Source organism: Hydra viridissima, unplaced genomic scaffold (assembly GCF_058129835.1).
Source record: "Hydra viridissima isolate aposymbiotic clone 2 unplaced genomic scaffold, HvirCarnegie_v1 scaffold_14, whole genome shotgun sequence".
In the NCBI taxonomy this organism is placed as follows: domain Eukaryota; kingdom Metazoa; phylum Cnidaria; class Hydrozoa; order Anthoathecata; family Hydridae; genus Hydra; species Hydra viridissima.
This window is the reverse complement of record NW_028324313.1, coordinates 1,607,115-1,621,560: the sequence shown is the minus strand read 5'-3', so window position 1 is coordinate 1,621,560 and position 14,446 is coordinate 1,607,115. Positions and strand designations below refer to the sequence as shown.

Genomic DNA, 14,446 nt, shown 5'->3' with positions numbered 1-14,446 from the left:
TGAAACTACCCAAATCACTTGAATATTTTAAAGCAGCTTATGAAAAAAAAACTGGCTTCTTTAAATTTGTAAATTAATTGTGCTTGTTCATACTAATTTGTGTAAATTTGATTAACAATGGTTACTCACAGTTTGATAGTATACTTATAACAGGCTTTTAATACACACACATTTGCCCACACACACTCAAGTATATCATTAAAAGAAAAAAAAACATCATTTGTATTACAATTACTAGATTTTCATTTAAAATTTTCTAATGTAGATTTTACAAAATGGAATTAGAATGTTTGACCTTTTTACTAGAAGCAAGTCACTGGTATTTACTGAAAATATAATAAATTAACCAAAGAGGAGAGGAAGAGAGTTTTAAAATACTTAATTCTTAGCTAATTATATTTAAAAGTTTGAATATGTTTGCATCTTTAATTAGTGTGGTATTACTATAAAGATGTAATCCTTTGTCACATATTTGAAGACATAGAAATTTTGTTTACTTACATATTTTTTGAGTATCTACAAACTAGATGTATTGGATTTTGTTGGAAAAGGATGTATAATTTTAAAAGACGCAGTCTAATGAAAGTTAGAAAAGTTTTCTTTGAAAAAAGCTGTATCTTACATTTTACACATTAAAAACAATTATTTGCTTAAAATTGATTTGTATATATTTCTTTTAACAAGATGTAGGTAAAGACCATGTCTTTTTGTCCCAGTAAATAAATTCTTACATTTTTACAATTTTTGTTTTTTCAGTTTTACAAATACATAATCAAATAATTTTTTTTTTTTAAGTATTATTTGATTTTTAAATTAAGAATCAAATAAAAATGTATTTAAAAAAAAAATCTCAGATAGTATGATAAAATCATGTTAACAAGGCATTATCATAATAGCTTAGATTTATAGAAATGCATCATCTCAGTTGTAAATAGTTTAGGCTATAGTTAAATTCATTATTTTTAATTTGTATCACAGAAATTGTTTCTTTTTTTATAGAAGTTTAAATAATGGGTAATTATTTCCTGAAAGGTTTCCAGCGTTTATTTGGTGGTCCAGAAGTTCGAATTCTGATGGTTGGGTTAGATAATGCTGGAAAGACAACAATTCTCTATAAATTTCGACTTAATGAGACTGTATCTACAGTTCCCACAATTGGTTTTAATGTGGAAACTGTCAAATATAAAAATATTGCATTTACTGTTTGGGATATTGGTGGACAGGTATCTTGAGACTGTGTTTATTTTTATAAGGAATGTTGTTTATTTATTCCACATATAAAGAAAGATCTTTTTTTCTAAAATTAAACTTGTTGATGTTTTCAAAGATGTTTTAAGTAGCTCAAGAAAACATTTTGTAGATGTAAAAAATTTTGTTCCAAAAAATTTTTTTTTCTCTTTACAATAAAAAACCTATTGTAATTCTGACAATAGAAGCTAATGGAATAAGATGGTTGCTTTGTCCACACAGAAATATCATCTCCTCAGATAAAAAAGGAAGTTGGAATACTCCGAAAAGCTCCTCCATATGTTGAAGAACAAAAAAGCAAATTTTTTTGTTCTCAGATTAAGAATATTTCTGTTACTCCAGCTGGTAACAGCCAAAGTGACTATTTCATTGCCAAGTAAAATGTGAAGGAAATCCCTCATGCCATCTACTTAGTCCAAATGTCTAAATATCCTGTACAGGTTGTGGTTTTCAAACTCATTATCTCTTCTCGAGAAAAGATGGCACTTGTCTTTCTTAAAATATGCTTGAGGATGAAATTTTGAAGGCTCATGTCCTTTCTTGAATTATTGCCACTTTCTCTGATCAATAAGAGGTTCTCTTTTGATAAAGACATCAGGTCTATTATTACTAACAGCAAAATTAATTATTTATTAAATGATTAAGCATTCATTAGGTATACATTTGTTCATAGACACTTGAAATATCTATGATTTTATGGTAATATTTGAAGTTTAATAAAATTTTGTTTTATTTTTCAGGATAAAATACGAAACCTTTGGCGAGTTTACCTAAAAGGATCTACTGGTCTTATATTTGTTGTAGACAGCTCTGATAAGTATCGGATGAATGAGGCAAAAAATGAACTTCATAGACTGTTACAAGAAGATGACTTAAAAAATGCATATGTCCTAGTATTTGCAAACAAGCAGGATGTTATTGGAGCTTGTAATGTAAATGATGTTAAAAGTTTATTAGGACTTGCAGATATAACAACACATAAATGGTTTATACAACCTGCTGTAGCAACTAAAGGTGAAGGCCTCTACGAAGGTTTTGATTGGTTAGCCGCACAGATAAATGATAGCTTTTTTAACCGCAAAATGTTTTAATATTTCAGAAATTGATAGTTATTCATTTATTTATTTTCTTCTGAGATTTCCTATCTTCAATTCAATTTTATGCTTCTAATAAATGTAATAGGGTTATAATTTCATGATATTTCCATAAATATCATAAATGCATATATATGATGTTTGTGTATATATCATCTATGCATATATATATATATATATATATATATATATATATATATATATATATATATATATATATATATATATATATATATATATATAAGGTGCAGTAATATTTAATTATTAAACAACTAAAGTTTCTGTATAAAAGTTTTAAGTAACATTAAAAATAGTAAAAGGTAGAAAGTTCTTTTTTTAGTTTTTTTTCTGCTATTTAAAAGGAGTTATTATTTTTTACAAAAATAGATTAAAGGGGTAAATTAAGAATGATAAGATTGAACATTTTTTATTTCAGTTTATGAATTATTTAAACATCTTTACAATTACTTTTTCTCAATTTGTCTTCATTTTTTTAATGGGATTTTTAAATATTTTTAGGTCTAATTCTAAAATTATTTCTTGTTTGAAGCATGAAAATCTTACGATATCCAGGGCAAGGAAAAATATTTATTTTTGCAGAAAAAAATATTTCTTAGAATAAATTTTTACTTATTGGTATCTTAATTTATTGACATTTTTTTGATAAAAATGTTGCAAGTGTTTTTTTTGTTTTTTTGTTTTTTTTTGTGTTTTTTTTAAGTTAGATAAAAAATTAGTTAAATTTCCTTCCACTTAAAAATGCACAAAAAGTTTAGTCAACCTGAAAATGGCACTTTCAAGTTGTTTTTTGTTTTTTTTTTGCTACTTCGTTTCTCCTTTTGAAGCAGAACTTTATTTTCAACTAGAAAGTGTGATTATATATTTTACGTCGGTTGAACATCTTTATGTTTTTTCAGTAAAGTAATGAGTGAAACAACGACTCCCAAACCTGCACCAAAATCTAGATATGGTCCAAGTTTTGATGAAATTGAGCGACGTGATCCTGTTCAATGGCATGCAGCACATAGGGCTTGGGTAATAAATGGTTCATTTGTATCATAAACTTGCCGAGTAATAAAAGTTTAGCAATATATATTTACTACTGATGTTTCAATCGAAATCTATTGCTTATAACGTAATTGTTTTAAATCGTTAAAAAGGAATTTTTTTTTGAAGGAGGTGATTAGTATTTTATAAATAGTGGCGCAATTTTTTAAACGTTATTCAGGTTTTAGAGCGTTTAGTGGAGCAACAAATGGTGGTAGTTTATAAAAGTCGATTGAACGCCTGTTATATGAAAGAACAAGAAAATTTTCGTGTGAATTGTAAAAAACAAGTTGATGATTATTGGAATGCTTTTCAAGCATGGAAAAAAAAGGGTATAAGACTTTATTTCGAATCTTACTTAATCGCGTACGGTTGTTTAGCATCAACTTAATATGATCGGTTGAACTATATTTCCAATTTAGATTTTCGTTGCAGGAAATTGTTTAAAAAATTTCATTTCATTTTATGACTTATGGTAGTTTCATTGAGAAATCTAAAAATCTGTTAAACGTAAACTTTGTCAGTAATTCTTCGGTTATTTATGCTCTTTTGTTTAGATTGGGGTGTGACCGAAGAGGGATCCGTGTATAGATTTAAGGTTCCCATAGAAGAATATTATAGAGAAGTTGATAAACTGTACGAAGATAAAAAGAACAAAGAGACTTGAGACGCCGGAATCAAATAAATAGGGCTTTTTTTTTTATTTCAAAGGTCACAAAAAATAGGTGAAAATTATGTCTTTATAACCAACAGCCATTGCGACTTCATTATGTCTATACTGATTCTGTTTGAATTCTTTTGATAAAGATAATTTTGAAAAACTATCATTAATTTAATTTTTTTTTTTCGTCAGTTTCAAGCAGCCGAAATATAATTTAAATATTTAAATTGAAATTTCTGCACTGCGTAAAAAATAAATAAAGAATAAGAAATTCTTCCTGAATATATGCAAAATGTGCGCGGCAGTCAGAGATGACACATGATTTTATTTACGGATTTTATTCGGACCTTAACTAATTTTTCGTCGATCCGAATTAAATCTAAATAAAAAAAAATAATCGAGCTGGACAACGCATTAAACTTGTATTTTCTTTCATCCAAGAAAATTTTCAATACTCGTGAGTTCGGTATCAACAATTACAGCTTTAATCATCAAACAGTTTTTTGTTCGTTTTGTGCTTTGAAATTTTTTTTAACGAATTTCTGATATGAAAAAATTGTGAAAGTGTTATGCAAATGTTTCGAAATCAACAGTGTATTTTTCTTTCCAAATGATGAATTTGCTTTTCTTTTTTTTTTTTTTCTTTTATCTGGGCTCAACAAGGCAATTTCGCCATTGCTCAACAGAGCTAGTAATCTCATCCTGAATTTTGTTAATGACAAAGCTGGGAGAAGGGTGACCCTTACTCAAGATTTTACCAAAAGATGAGGATCAACTTCAATTTCTCCTTCAGGTTGTCCAAAACCATCGAAGTTATTTTCATGACTGTATTAAAAGAAACTTTTAATATTGAATGAAAATATTAAAAGTATGTTTAATGAAAACTTTTTACGTTTTTTTTAAGTCAAACAAAAATTATTTGATAAAGTATTTATAACCACTTTTACTACATTCTTATCAATATGTCCTCCCTCAGCATCTTTTACCACATTCTTATTCAATATGTCCTCCCTTAGCATCTTTTACCACATTCTTATTCAATATGTCCTCCCTCAGCATCTTTTACAACTTCAAGTTGACTCCTTAACTTGGAATAGGTGGTTTGGATAAAGTCCTTAGGCATCTTGACTCATTTTTTCAGCTTTGGTCTCATTCCTTCTTGATAGCAGCCTTCAGGGAGTTGACACTGTTGTGAGGGTTTTGAAAAGCCCTTGACCTCACATACGCCCAGATTGAACAATTAAGAGGTGACAAAACTGGAAATCCAAGGACCGAAGCTTGATTGAAAGTTGATAGTAGAAAGCCTACGATGATCTTACCTGCAGCCATAACTGCAAAGAAACCAAAATGTCTGTTTCCGTTAGAAGAAATTGGTCTTGATAGTGAAGAAGGTTCCACTGAAGGGAAACAAATTCGATGTTCCCCAATATTACCTGCAGGTAATATTGGGGAACATCGAATTTGTTTCCTGCAGGTGTTGTTGAACATCTCAACATAGTTAAGAACATAAAGAAAAACGACATTATTCAAAATCACACATATTTATAGTTTTATATTATTACTCATGTCTGTAGTGTGTTCAGATATATTACTGATAATAATCACTAATCAAAGTTGTTGTTTTCAATTTATATCATTTTCCTCAAAATACACCTAGACTTCCGCATTTTGAATGCAAGTTCTAGAAAAAAGACTCAAAAGTATATAACAGGTTAATGACTTCCTTTAAGTTCTTGTGTTTATCTACTGTAATTACTCAACGCCGTTAATGCATGTTCTCAAACTTTTTTGTCTTGTTTGTTCTCGGTGATAACAAACATTTTTTTTCCGGTCTGCAACATTTGTTTACAAACAATATATGTTAAGTTTTAAAAGATATGTTAAGTTTTAAACAACATCTATAGATAATGTTTAAAACTTAACATATCTTTTGCGATGGAGTAAGAAAATATGTATACATATTCTCTACAAAAAAATTATATTAATATATATATATATATATATATTCAACAAAATATTGTCTTTCTTTTGTTAGCTATGCATACCCAACAAAAGAATTTTACATGTTTACATAAATCTATGGTAATTTAAAGACCGGAATTTTAGTTAAAAAGTTTTATGGCATTATAAAATAGGGGTGGTTCATATCACAGGAATGTATTAATTTTAAGCTTAGACTTTTAAGTAAACCTTAAGAGGTTTAGCTTTAAAAATCTAGCTAGTAGTATGTCAATTTGTGTGTTCTTCACACTCATATTAATAAAAACTTTCATATAAAATGGAAAAACAGATTTTGAACTTAAAATAACTAATTTTTTTCGATCTTTAATATGTTTGCAGACATATGACTGGTTAGAAATTAAATATATAACTTAAAACTTGTTTGGAAAAGTTGTTTTCTCAATTTAATGTTTTATCTTCAGTAAGAGCAGCACCATTTTATACCAAAATATGGTTCATCAACTATTAAGCAAAATTTTATATCTAAACTTGAGTAATTAAAAAAAAATTTAACTTTGTTTGATTTTAGAAAAACTAAAGCGCTTGTAGAAAAAAAAAATTATTTGGGCTGAAAAAATACAGTGAAACATAACCTTTTTATAAAAACGCAAAATTCGTGTATTTTCCAGAACATGCATTAACGGCGTTGAGTTACACTTATTTGCAAGTCTGAAGTTCGGAAGACTCAGGATCAATTTCCCAAAAACTGAAATTTTGAAATTCAAATCTCTTTCAGAAGCTATATTTTTTTACAGTTACTTAAGTGTGAAGTTAGGAAATTTCTTATGTTGCCTAATTCCTTGTTGTTAGAAATAAACCAATATACACCTATTTTTACTCATTCCCTTCTTATGTTTCTATATATCCTGACCGTGTAGTTTTTGTGATTCATCCAGGAATAAGGCCCATAGAATACTATCACTTATGGAAAGACTTTCAAGTTCAATGGAAAGGCTAGAAAGTTGAAGAATTAATGATTACTAAGTTAGATTTTCACGATAGCTGAATACTGACAGCTTATTTAGTCGACCGTCATGAATTTATTCATCAAATGAAAGTATATCTCATTGATCGATGCCTGATTTGTGCAGATGTGCCTCCGGATTAAATCAGCACAACTTTAGCAACTTTCCTTTTTTATGTTTGATACGTTTGAAAAGTTTGATCTGTGATGAATCGGATTTATTATTTAATGGTACCATTTACATTTTTTATGGTAAAACAGAATTTGTAATCATAAAGAAATTTCTTAAAGAAAGTTTTGGAAAAGAATGCAGAAATGGTCTTTTATTTTATTTCTTTCAGAAAATTAAACATGGTAGGATATATGAGAGGAAAAACTTTTACAAATCCTCTATCTTTTTTGCGCTGCTTTTTAAAAGATAATTTTTCTATTGCCACATTTCAATACATTCAGAAGAAAAAAATTTTTTTTTTAAGTTTTCATCAACTGAAAAGCTTGGGATCTAAATATACTAAGTAAAAGTGTTTAACTTTGTTTTTTTAGTCCAGTAAAAGTTTGACTTTATTTGATGTTAAACGAAAAATAATTAAGATGATATATTTTTGCTATAACATAAAATATTATTATATTTACCATTTTAAACACATAAGTTATTATGATACATTTAACAATTTATTAAAATATAAAAATTGAAAAACATAAATGCTTCCCTTTTAAAACAAGAAATGTGGAGATTCCTGGTTTTTAACTTTATTTGGACTTTTCAAAACAATAAATAGTAATGTAAAAGTTTTAAAAATGGTAACTTTTTTTGTATTTGCAGGCACATGCATATGCAGACAGACACATACACACATGCAAACACACAGAATATAAGCTTATGTTACTTCTCATATAGTAAATATAAATTCAAATATCTAGTATGAAGCTATACAGAAGATATAGTATACAACATACAAAATAAAAACATAAACCATTTCTAATTTCGTTAAGCTTCTATAATATAAAAAAGGAATAAAGCAATGCATGGATCAATTTTATTGCTTGTTAGCTAATTTAAGAACCAATTCCACTAAATATTTTGGAAAATACTTCTCATTGATACCAGTATAACCTGGAAACTGATTGCAATCGATTAAAGCATAGTTTCCAGTTTCCTTTTCGATCAATATATCCAATCCAAACAAATGAATATTGCATACTTCTTTAACTTTTTTAACAACTGCATTTACAACATTTATGTTTAACATGTCTGGATTTTCATCAGAAGAAAGCCAAACTCTTTCATTTGGATCGCTTCCATGGAGTTCAGGTATAAATGCCTTTCCAGTTTTTGATACATCTCTTGTATCAAAATAAAGTGTCACTTTAGGTTGGTCAGATTGGTTAATATCTTTTATTGATGGTCTTTCACAAAAACTTATGTGATCTCCAATAACAAATATTTTATAAATGATACCAGAGTGATTACAAAATTCTTGCAATAAACATGGTATCGGAAGATCACATAAATGCTCTTTAGAAAATATCAAAACCATATCATGTGATCCTTGATCCATACTAGCAGAAAGTGGTTTTGCAAGAACTGGAAACTTCATTGAACTACTAGAAACCAAATGATTTGATTCTTCGAGTGTTGAATTTTCAGGAATTTCAATTATCTTTGGAACAAAGACAGTTATACCATCAACTGTCATGCAACAAGATTGTATAACATTGGTCATAAAAGTTCTATCAGTAATTTGCTTTGAAATTTCAAAGTTGTCGAGTATAACCATATTAGGATACCTAGCAGCATATTCTTGGACCTTTTGAGTACGCTTTAAAGCTTCTTCGGGAGAATATTCGTTATAAAAATCTTCTATCTTGTGCAGAAGAACGTCAAAAGGACCACTTTCAAAGAAATCGTCGTCATCAACGTTTAGAGAACTGACTTCGATATTTTTTTCTTTACAAATATCTAGAATCCTCTCTGGTATTTTGATCTTTTTCTGTTTATTAATTGGAATGATTACTGCTAGCTTTACCGCCATTATTAAACTGAAATAATCGTAGCTCTGAAACTACCTTTGTGACCTTCGAAAAAAATTAATTTTGATCAGAAATTATATTTCAATAAAAGGGACAAGTGGGAAGTTCTTTATCACTTGTTTTAATTTTTTTTTCTAGTTTTAGCTTATTTTCATAAAAAGATTTAGTGGCATCCACAATCATAGTAATATTTTATCTTAAAAGATTATAATTTACTTTAATTAAATAATTTTTCTTTACAAATTACAAAAATCAAATCTCTTTCGAGATGCAACAAAACACCCGTTTTTTTTTTATATGTACAGGTTTTTACTTTTCCTGAAGAAAAATCTGAATAGAAAATTTATCCTCATTCTGAAGATTGTGTGGACGCTTGAGAACTATTATATCAGAAGCTGTTTTTAAATGCGTACTCATATGTCTATGTAAAAAAGAACTTTAAGACTTTTAACTATTAAAAAAATTAACTAGCAATAAAAACATGTTTTTAATCAAAACATTTTTGAACTGCATATGAAATAAAGTTTAGAACATAAATTTCTCAATAGGTGGTTATTGTGGGTATATTAAGTATAAGTATTCATTAAGTGGGGTGGGGTGGGGTGGGGTGGGTGGGGTGGGGTGGGGTGGGTGGGGTGGGGGTGGGGTGGGGTAGGGTTGGGGGTGGAGGGTTATAACTTTGAACGTTCAAAACTAATTTAAAATCCATCTGTATTTTATTTCAGTTGACATTTTGTGGAAAAAAAACGCCTTTTTCAAGTGTTCTCTTACATACATGTGTGTTCAACTTTAATCAGGGAATAAATTTTATGAAGATCTTGTCAGAGAAAAGAAATATCTTGTCTGATGCTCCTGCCAAAAAGTTTATCTTTAGAAAAGAAATTCAGTAAAATTCAGAAATTCTGCTGAAAAGTAATTTTCAGCTCATAGATAACAAACAGTAAACACGTTAGAATTTTGTTGCTCTTTATATCATTTTTTATCATTTTTTACATTTTTCCTTTCAAAATTTGGTTTGTATTTTAGCATAAAAAAAATTGCGTAAGAAATCGACATGAACCCCTCTATCAGCGCTAAGTTATCGGTGGGTATTTATTCTTTTCTGAAAAAAATATTGGGCAATTTGTATGAAACTCTTAAATGAACTCTTGGACAATTGATTACAAAGCGTGATGGCGGATCAATAGTAGTTAATATGGATAATGCGGTATCCCCAACTGAGTTTTAAAAATCAAATTTTTAACGCGGTCACGCTTTTATCGCACATTAACGAAATATGTTAACATAGTAACACTAATATTTATTTTAATTACTTTTCACAACAAAGGCAAAAATACTTCTGAATTTAAAGTTGCTGGCAATCTTAAACGTAACTTCGCAACATTCAAATTAAAACTTTAAATAATAACGTTTATCATACAATGTTACACACCACTTGGAACACTAAATAGCCGCATACCTGTTGCTAGAGAAGTAATCGGTTTTTTTCCTCTGCTAAACGTAAGATATTCTGCCTAAGAGATCATCGTCAAAAATTTACTTTAATGGGAAAAATCCATGATTTTTAAAAGTTATATGTCAGGGTTAAATAGATAGGAAACGTCTTTTATTAGAAATAATAACTATTCCGTAATTTGCGATGCCACCTCAGGAATTACTATTTTTCATTTCTCAGAAAGGTAAGATGGTTTCATCAGAATTAGACAGAGGAACTTTCATCCTTTAAAAAAACATAACAAAAAAGAAGAAAAAAGTTGGAAAGAAAAACGTCTTCTAGTCAAACCTTGAGTCAAATACATACTTTCTTAATCTTAATTGTACAACCAAAATGTCTTAAAAAAAAAAAACCCTCAATAAAACTCAATTTTACATTGGAATACGAGTACGTATTCTTCATTCGAATAATTGATCTTCTCAGAAATGCTTTAATGCTGTACTCTACTGGACGTTACCACGGAGATTTTTTTACTTTAAAAGTTGAGAAATGTTTCACAGGGAAATTAATTTCTTTCTTTTACTTTTTCCATTTTTCACTAAAAATGAGGAAGTGCATGAAATCTGAATGGAGGGTATCATATTCATCTATCTTTATCGATTCAATAACAACCAAATAATCAATCAAACTAAAATTAGTGTAAGAGGTTTCCCTCTACTTCCCACTCCTCAATATTTTTTGCATGTTTTTTGCACTTTTTATTTGAGTGTTACAACAGATATCATATAAAACATTATTAGCCTTTTATTTTCAATAATGTCTAATTCGTTACCAGGCAAATTTTAGTAACAAATAAACATTTGTTGTCATCAAATGCGGGTAAGAAACATTTTTTAAAAACTTTTTGTTTTTGGATTGGACTTTGTTAATATCTTTTTTTTTTTTTTTTTTTTTTTTTTTTTTTTTCGAGAAGCAAGATGTGAATCATTCAACCGCAAACATTTCTTAAAACCTTTTTAAGCACCATTCGGGATATATTTACTTCAGAAATATTCTCCCGCTATTTTATTTTCTCGATTGAAGAGATAAATGCAATCCATGCAATCGATCCAGCAAGCTTTTTTGCTTTAACATTTCGTCATGCTGCAAATGCGTTTTTCAGGGTTTTTTCGAATGAGTGCCTCTACAAACTTAACCGAATAACGCGAGAAAATAAAAAGTATTAAATTTAGTCTGTGTATTCAGCCTAAGTAAAATATCTTTTGTCGGTTCAGAATGAAGCTTAATTGTTGCTTACCGACTTTAGTATTTTTTGGTTTCTTAATCGAGCAGGTTTTCACAATTCAAATCCTGGCAAATAAAGCTCAATTCGATGAATTTTTAAAATCAAGCAAATTTGTCATTGTAGAGTTCAGCGCATCTTACTGCAACGCCTGTAAATTTATTGAACCAAAGCTTTTGGTAAGTGTGACCTTTTCTCTAAAAAAAAAACATCAAAATATGTCCTATTTACTAAAAATATATTAATTAGAAATCTTATGAAGAAGCATATGCCGAAAGTTTCTAAAAGTAAAAATATTTCGAAAGATTTTTTTAGAAACGACAATTAAAGCACGATGTTAATGAAATAAATACTTATTGAGTTACACAGGGTGATTCAATTATAAATGAACCTTTTCAATTTAATTATGACTTTTTAGTTTTTTACACACTTCTCATGCGATAATTTTTTAATTCAATTTTAATTTTAACTTAATTTTTCTGTCAATAAAAACTTACATTAAAGTGGGTTAGTCTTAATCAAGCTCATGCAATTATCCCTCAAAAAGATTTATATAAATCCTCTGAATTCATATTCATATAAATCCTCTGAATTTTATATGAATGCAATCTTTTATTTTCTTATTAAAGTTTGACTTTTCGTTTTTTAGGGGCTAACCAAACGTTACGGAAAAATAAAATTTGCTAAGGTTGATGTACCAACCAACCAACAGTTAGCAAGTCAAGAAGGGGCCAAATCGATGCCCACTTTTATTCTCTACCATAAAGGTAAAAGATGGCAACAACATATCGGAGCAGACGTAGTTCCTCTTCAGCAAAAGCTCGAGCTCATGAATAAAATGAGTTGAAGATTCCTTGTAATAAACACTTATTAAAAAAAAAATTTTTTTTTTGTGATTAATGTAAATGTAGTATTAAAATAAATACTAATGTAAATGTAGTATTAAAATAAATACTAATGTAAAGCACCAAAAATTAACATATACTAATAAAAATTAAAACAAATTTTAAAAAATGATTATGTATGAATTTTCTGCTAAAAGGAAAGAATTTCTTTTTTTTCTCTAATGAATGAATGATGACGTAGCATTTTAGAAAAACATCACTCTTCACTAAAATCCATCAGTCAAGTATATGGCGTAAAATTATTTCCACATTTGGAAAACTTAAACAGATTTTTTCTGTGATCAGCTTACAGAAAAAAAAGCTCGTTCAATCATCCTCATTTTTACATCACAGAAGAATCTTGAAGTAGACCTTGATAAATCACTTAATTCAAGCGATTCGTCAAAATTTGCTCTGTATGCTTCCAATCACCTTGGTGACTGATTTTTTCATATTCGTGGTGTTTTTTGTGTTGGAGCAAAACTAAACAAAGCGCATGTCTTGCTTTTAAACGTTTGTTTATTGAACACATAATTTTTCTCAAGGAATTAAATCAACCTCATGAGCACAGCCATATTTAGGTGGGTTTAATTTCACAAAACAACAACTCATTGATTTTCCTTTTCATAAGATGAAAATCTTTTTTCCTCTTTTTTATTAGTCAAAGCCCCTTTATTAAAGAATATATTTTCAGAAACTTCATAAACTCTACTGCAATCAACACACAGTGGCCCAGAGTGCATTTGTCGCGCGACTTAATTACACACGGTCATAAAAATATTTTTTGGAGTATTAATTTGTATTTAAAAAAATAAATTAATTAACTATATTTATCAAGCTAAAAAAACGGGTCATTCTTTAAAATACCGCTGCAAAAGAATTTAAATGGCTTTAAAAAATCATTAATATTAACCATAATATTAATGATTTATTATTTAATACAAAATAACATTATTACAATAATGTTAAAGATCCAACTTGTTGTAATTAAGAAAAACAGCATTTTAAAAAAATTATCAAAAATCAGCCTCAAAATATTCAACATTAAACTTATAACTAATTTCAAAAAAAAAAAATTTGTATAAAAATATATAAAAATAATTAACTTAAAATTATAACTAATTTTTAAAAAAATATTTGTACTATAAAGAAACTTAAAACTAGTTATTAAATTCATCAATCATTTATTTTATATTTTTGAACAATAAAATTTGTGCTTTTTTTTTTATCTTTTTACATTTTTTTTACCATTATTTAAAAAGTAAACAATAGGGATTTATGAATTTCTTGACAAGAAAGTTTAAAAAATGTCAGTGAACCTATTTTAATTTATTACAAGCAATCTTTTGACAAATTTCAACATTTTTATACATAAATACTTGTACTTCAACATACTGCCTAACATATATAAACATCAATAATCTATCTGATATAGTCGGATTTCAAAGTGCAATCAAAATCTTAAAATGCATATATCTCAAAATCAAAAGAGTGACTCATGCAGTTTTTGCAGACAGCATTTTCACACATTAGTATTTTGTTGGATAGCCACTAGATTTAATATTGCTTAACAAAAACAGCGTATAGAGTCAAATAAATTGAAAAGACCATCTATGGGGATATTTGCCGAACAATCCGAAAGCACCTGGAATAAATCATTTTTGTTGGTCGGTTTTTCTCCTTTCAATTGACGATCGAAATGTTCTCAAAGATGTTCTATTGGATTTAAATCTGAATTTTGAGAAGCCCAAACCGATGCAGGAATTTTTTCATTCTTGATTATATCTAAATATACATTC

The 14,446-nt window shown here is 28.3% G+C and overlaps 3 protein-coding genes and 1 long non-coding RNA gene across 4 annotated transcripts; 3 read left to right on the top strand and 1 right to left on the bottom strand.

Moving 5' to 3' along the window:
* Positions 1-972: 972 nt before the first annotated feature.
* LOC149878730 (ADP-ribosylation factor 2-like) lies at positions 973-2,380 on the top strand. The gene is made up of 2 exons (XM_090072267.1): positions 973-1,223; positions 1,989-2,380. The coding sequence occupies exons 1-2, from the start codon at positions 1,011-1,013 to the stop codon at positions 2,337-2,339; spliced, it is 564 nt and encodes a 187-aa protein (XP_089928393.1). The 5' UTR covers positions 973-1,010; the 3' UTR covers positions 2,340-2,380.
* An 848-nt stretch (positions 2,381-3,228) lies between these two features.
* LOC145193241 (NADH dehydrogenase [ubiquinone] 1 beta subcomplex subunit 10-like) lies at positions 3,229-4,683 on the top strand. Its single transcript, XM_080070677.2, has 3 exons — positions 3,229-3,377; positions 3,571-3,721; positions 3,947-4,683. The coding sequence occupies exons 1-3, from the start codon at positions 3,267-3,269 to the stop codon at positions 4,054-4,056; spliced, it is 372 nt and encodes a 123-aa protein (XP_079926803.2). The 5' UTR covers positions 3,229-3,266; the 3' UTR covers positions 4,057-4,683.
* A 2,862-nt stretch (positions 4,684-7,545) lies between these two features.
* Positions 7,546-9,099, bottom strand: LOC149878729 (inositol-tetrakisphosphate 1-kinase-like). The gene has a single exon (XM_090072280.1). The coding sequence runs from the start codon at positions 9,046-9,048 to the stop codon at positions 8,053-8,055; it is 996 nt and encodes a 331-aa protein (XP_089928406.1). The 5' UTR covers positions 9,049-9,099; the 3' UTR covers positions 7,546-8,052.
* A 2,374-nt stretch (positions 9,100-11,473) lies between these two features.
* On the top strand, positions 11,474-12,825 carry LOC145193039 (uncharacterized). Its single transcript, XR_016446911.1, has 2 exons — positions 11,474-11,942; positions 12,413-12,825. It is a non-coding gene; the product is annotated as an uncharacterized LOC145193039 (long non-coding RNA).
* The last annotated feature ends 1,621 nt before the right edge of the window (positions 12,826-14,446 follow it).

Excerpts from the sequence above, each read along its gene's own strand:
- LOC149878730 (XM_090072267.1), top strand. The coding sequence starts at position 1,011 with ATGGGTAATTATTTCCTGAAAGGTTTCCAGCGTTTATTTGGTGGTCCA. Across the intron at positions 1,224-1,988 it reads TTTGGGATATTGGTGGACAG|GATAAAATACGAAACCTTTG; the intron begins GTATCTTGAGAC and ends TTTATTTTTCAG.
- LOC149878729 (XM_090072280.1), bottom strand. The coding sequence starts at position 9,048 with ATGGCGGTAAAGCTAGCAGTAATCATTCCAATTAATAAACAGAAAAAG.
- LOC145193241 (XM_080070677.2), top strand. The coding sequence starts at position 3,267 with ATGAGTGAAACAACGACTCCCAAACCTGCACCAAAATCTAGATATGGT. Across the intron at positions 3,378-3,570 it reads ATGCAGCACATAGGGCTTGG|GTTTTAGAGCGTTTAGTGGA; the intron begins GTAATAAATGGT and ends AACGTTATTCAG. Across the intron at positions 3,722-3,946 it reads TCAAGCATGGAAAAAAAAGG|ATTGGGGTGTGACCGAAGAG; the intron begins GTATAAGACTTT and ends TCTTTTGTTTAG.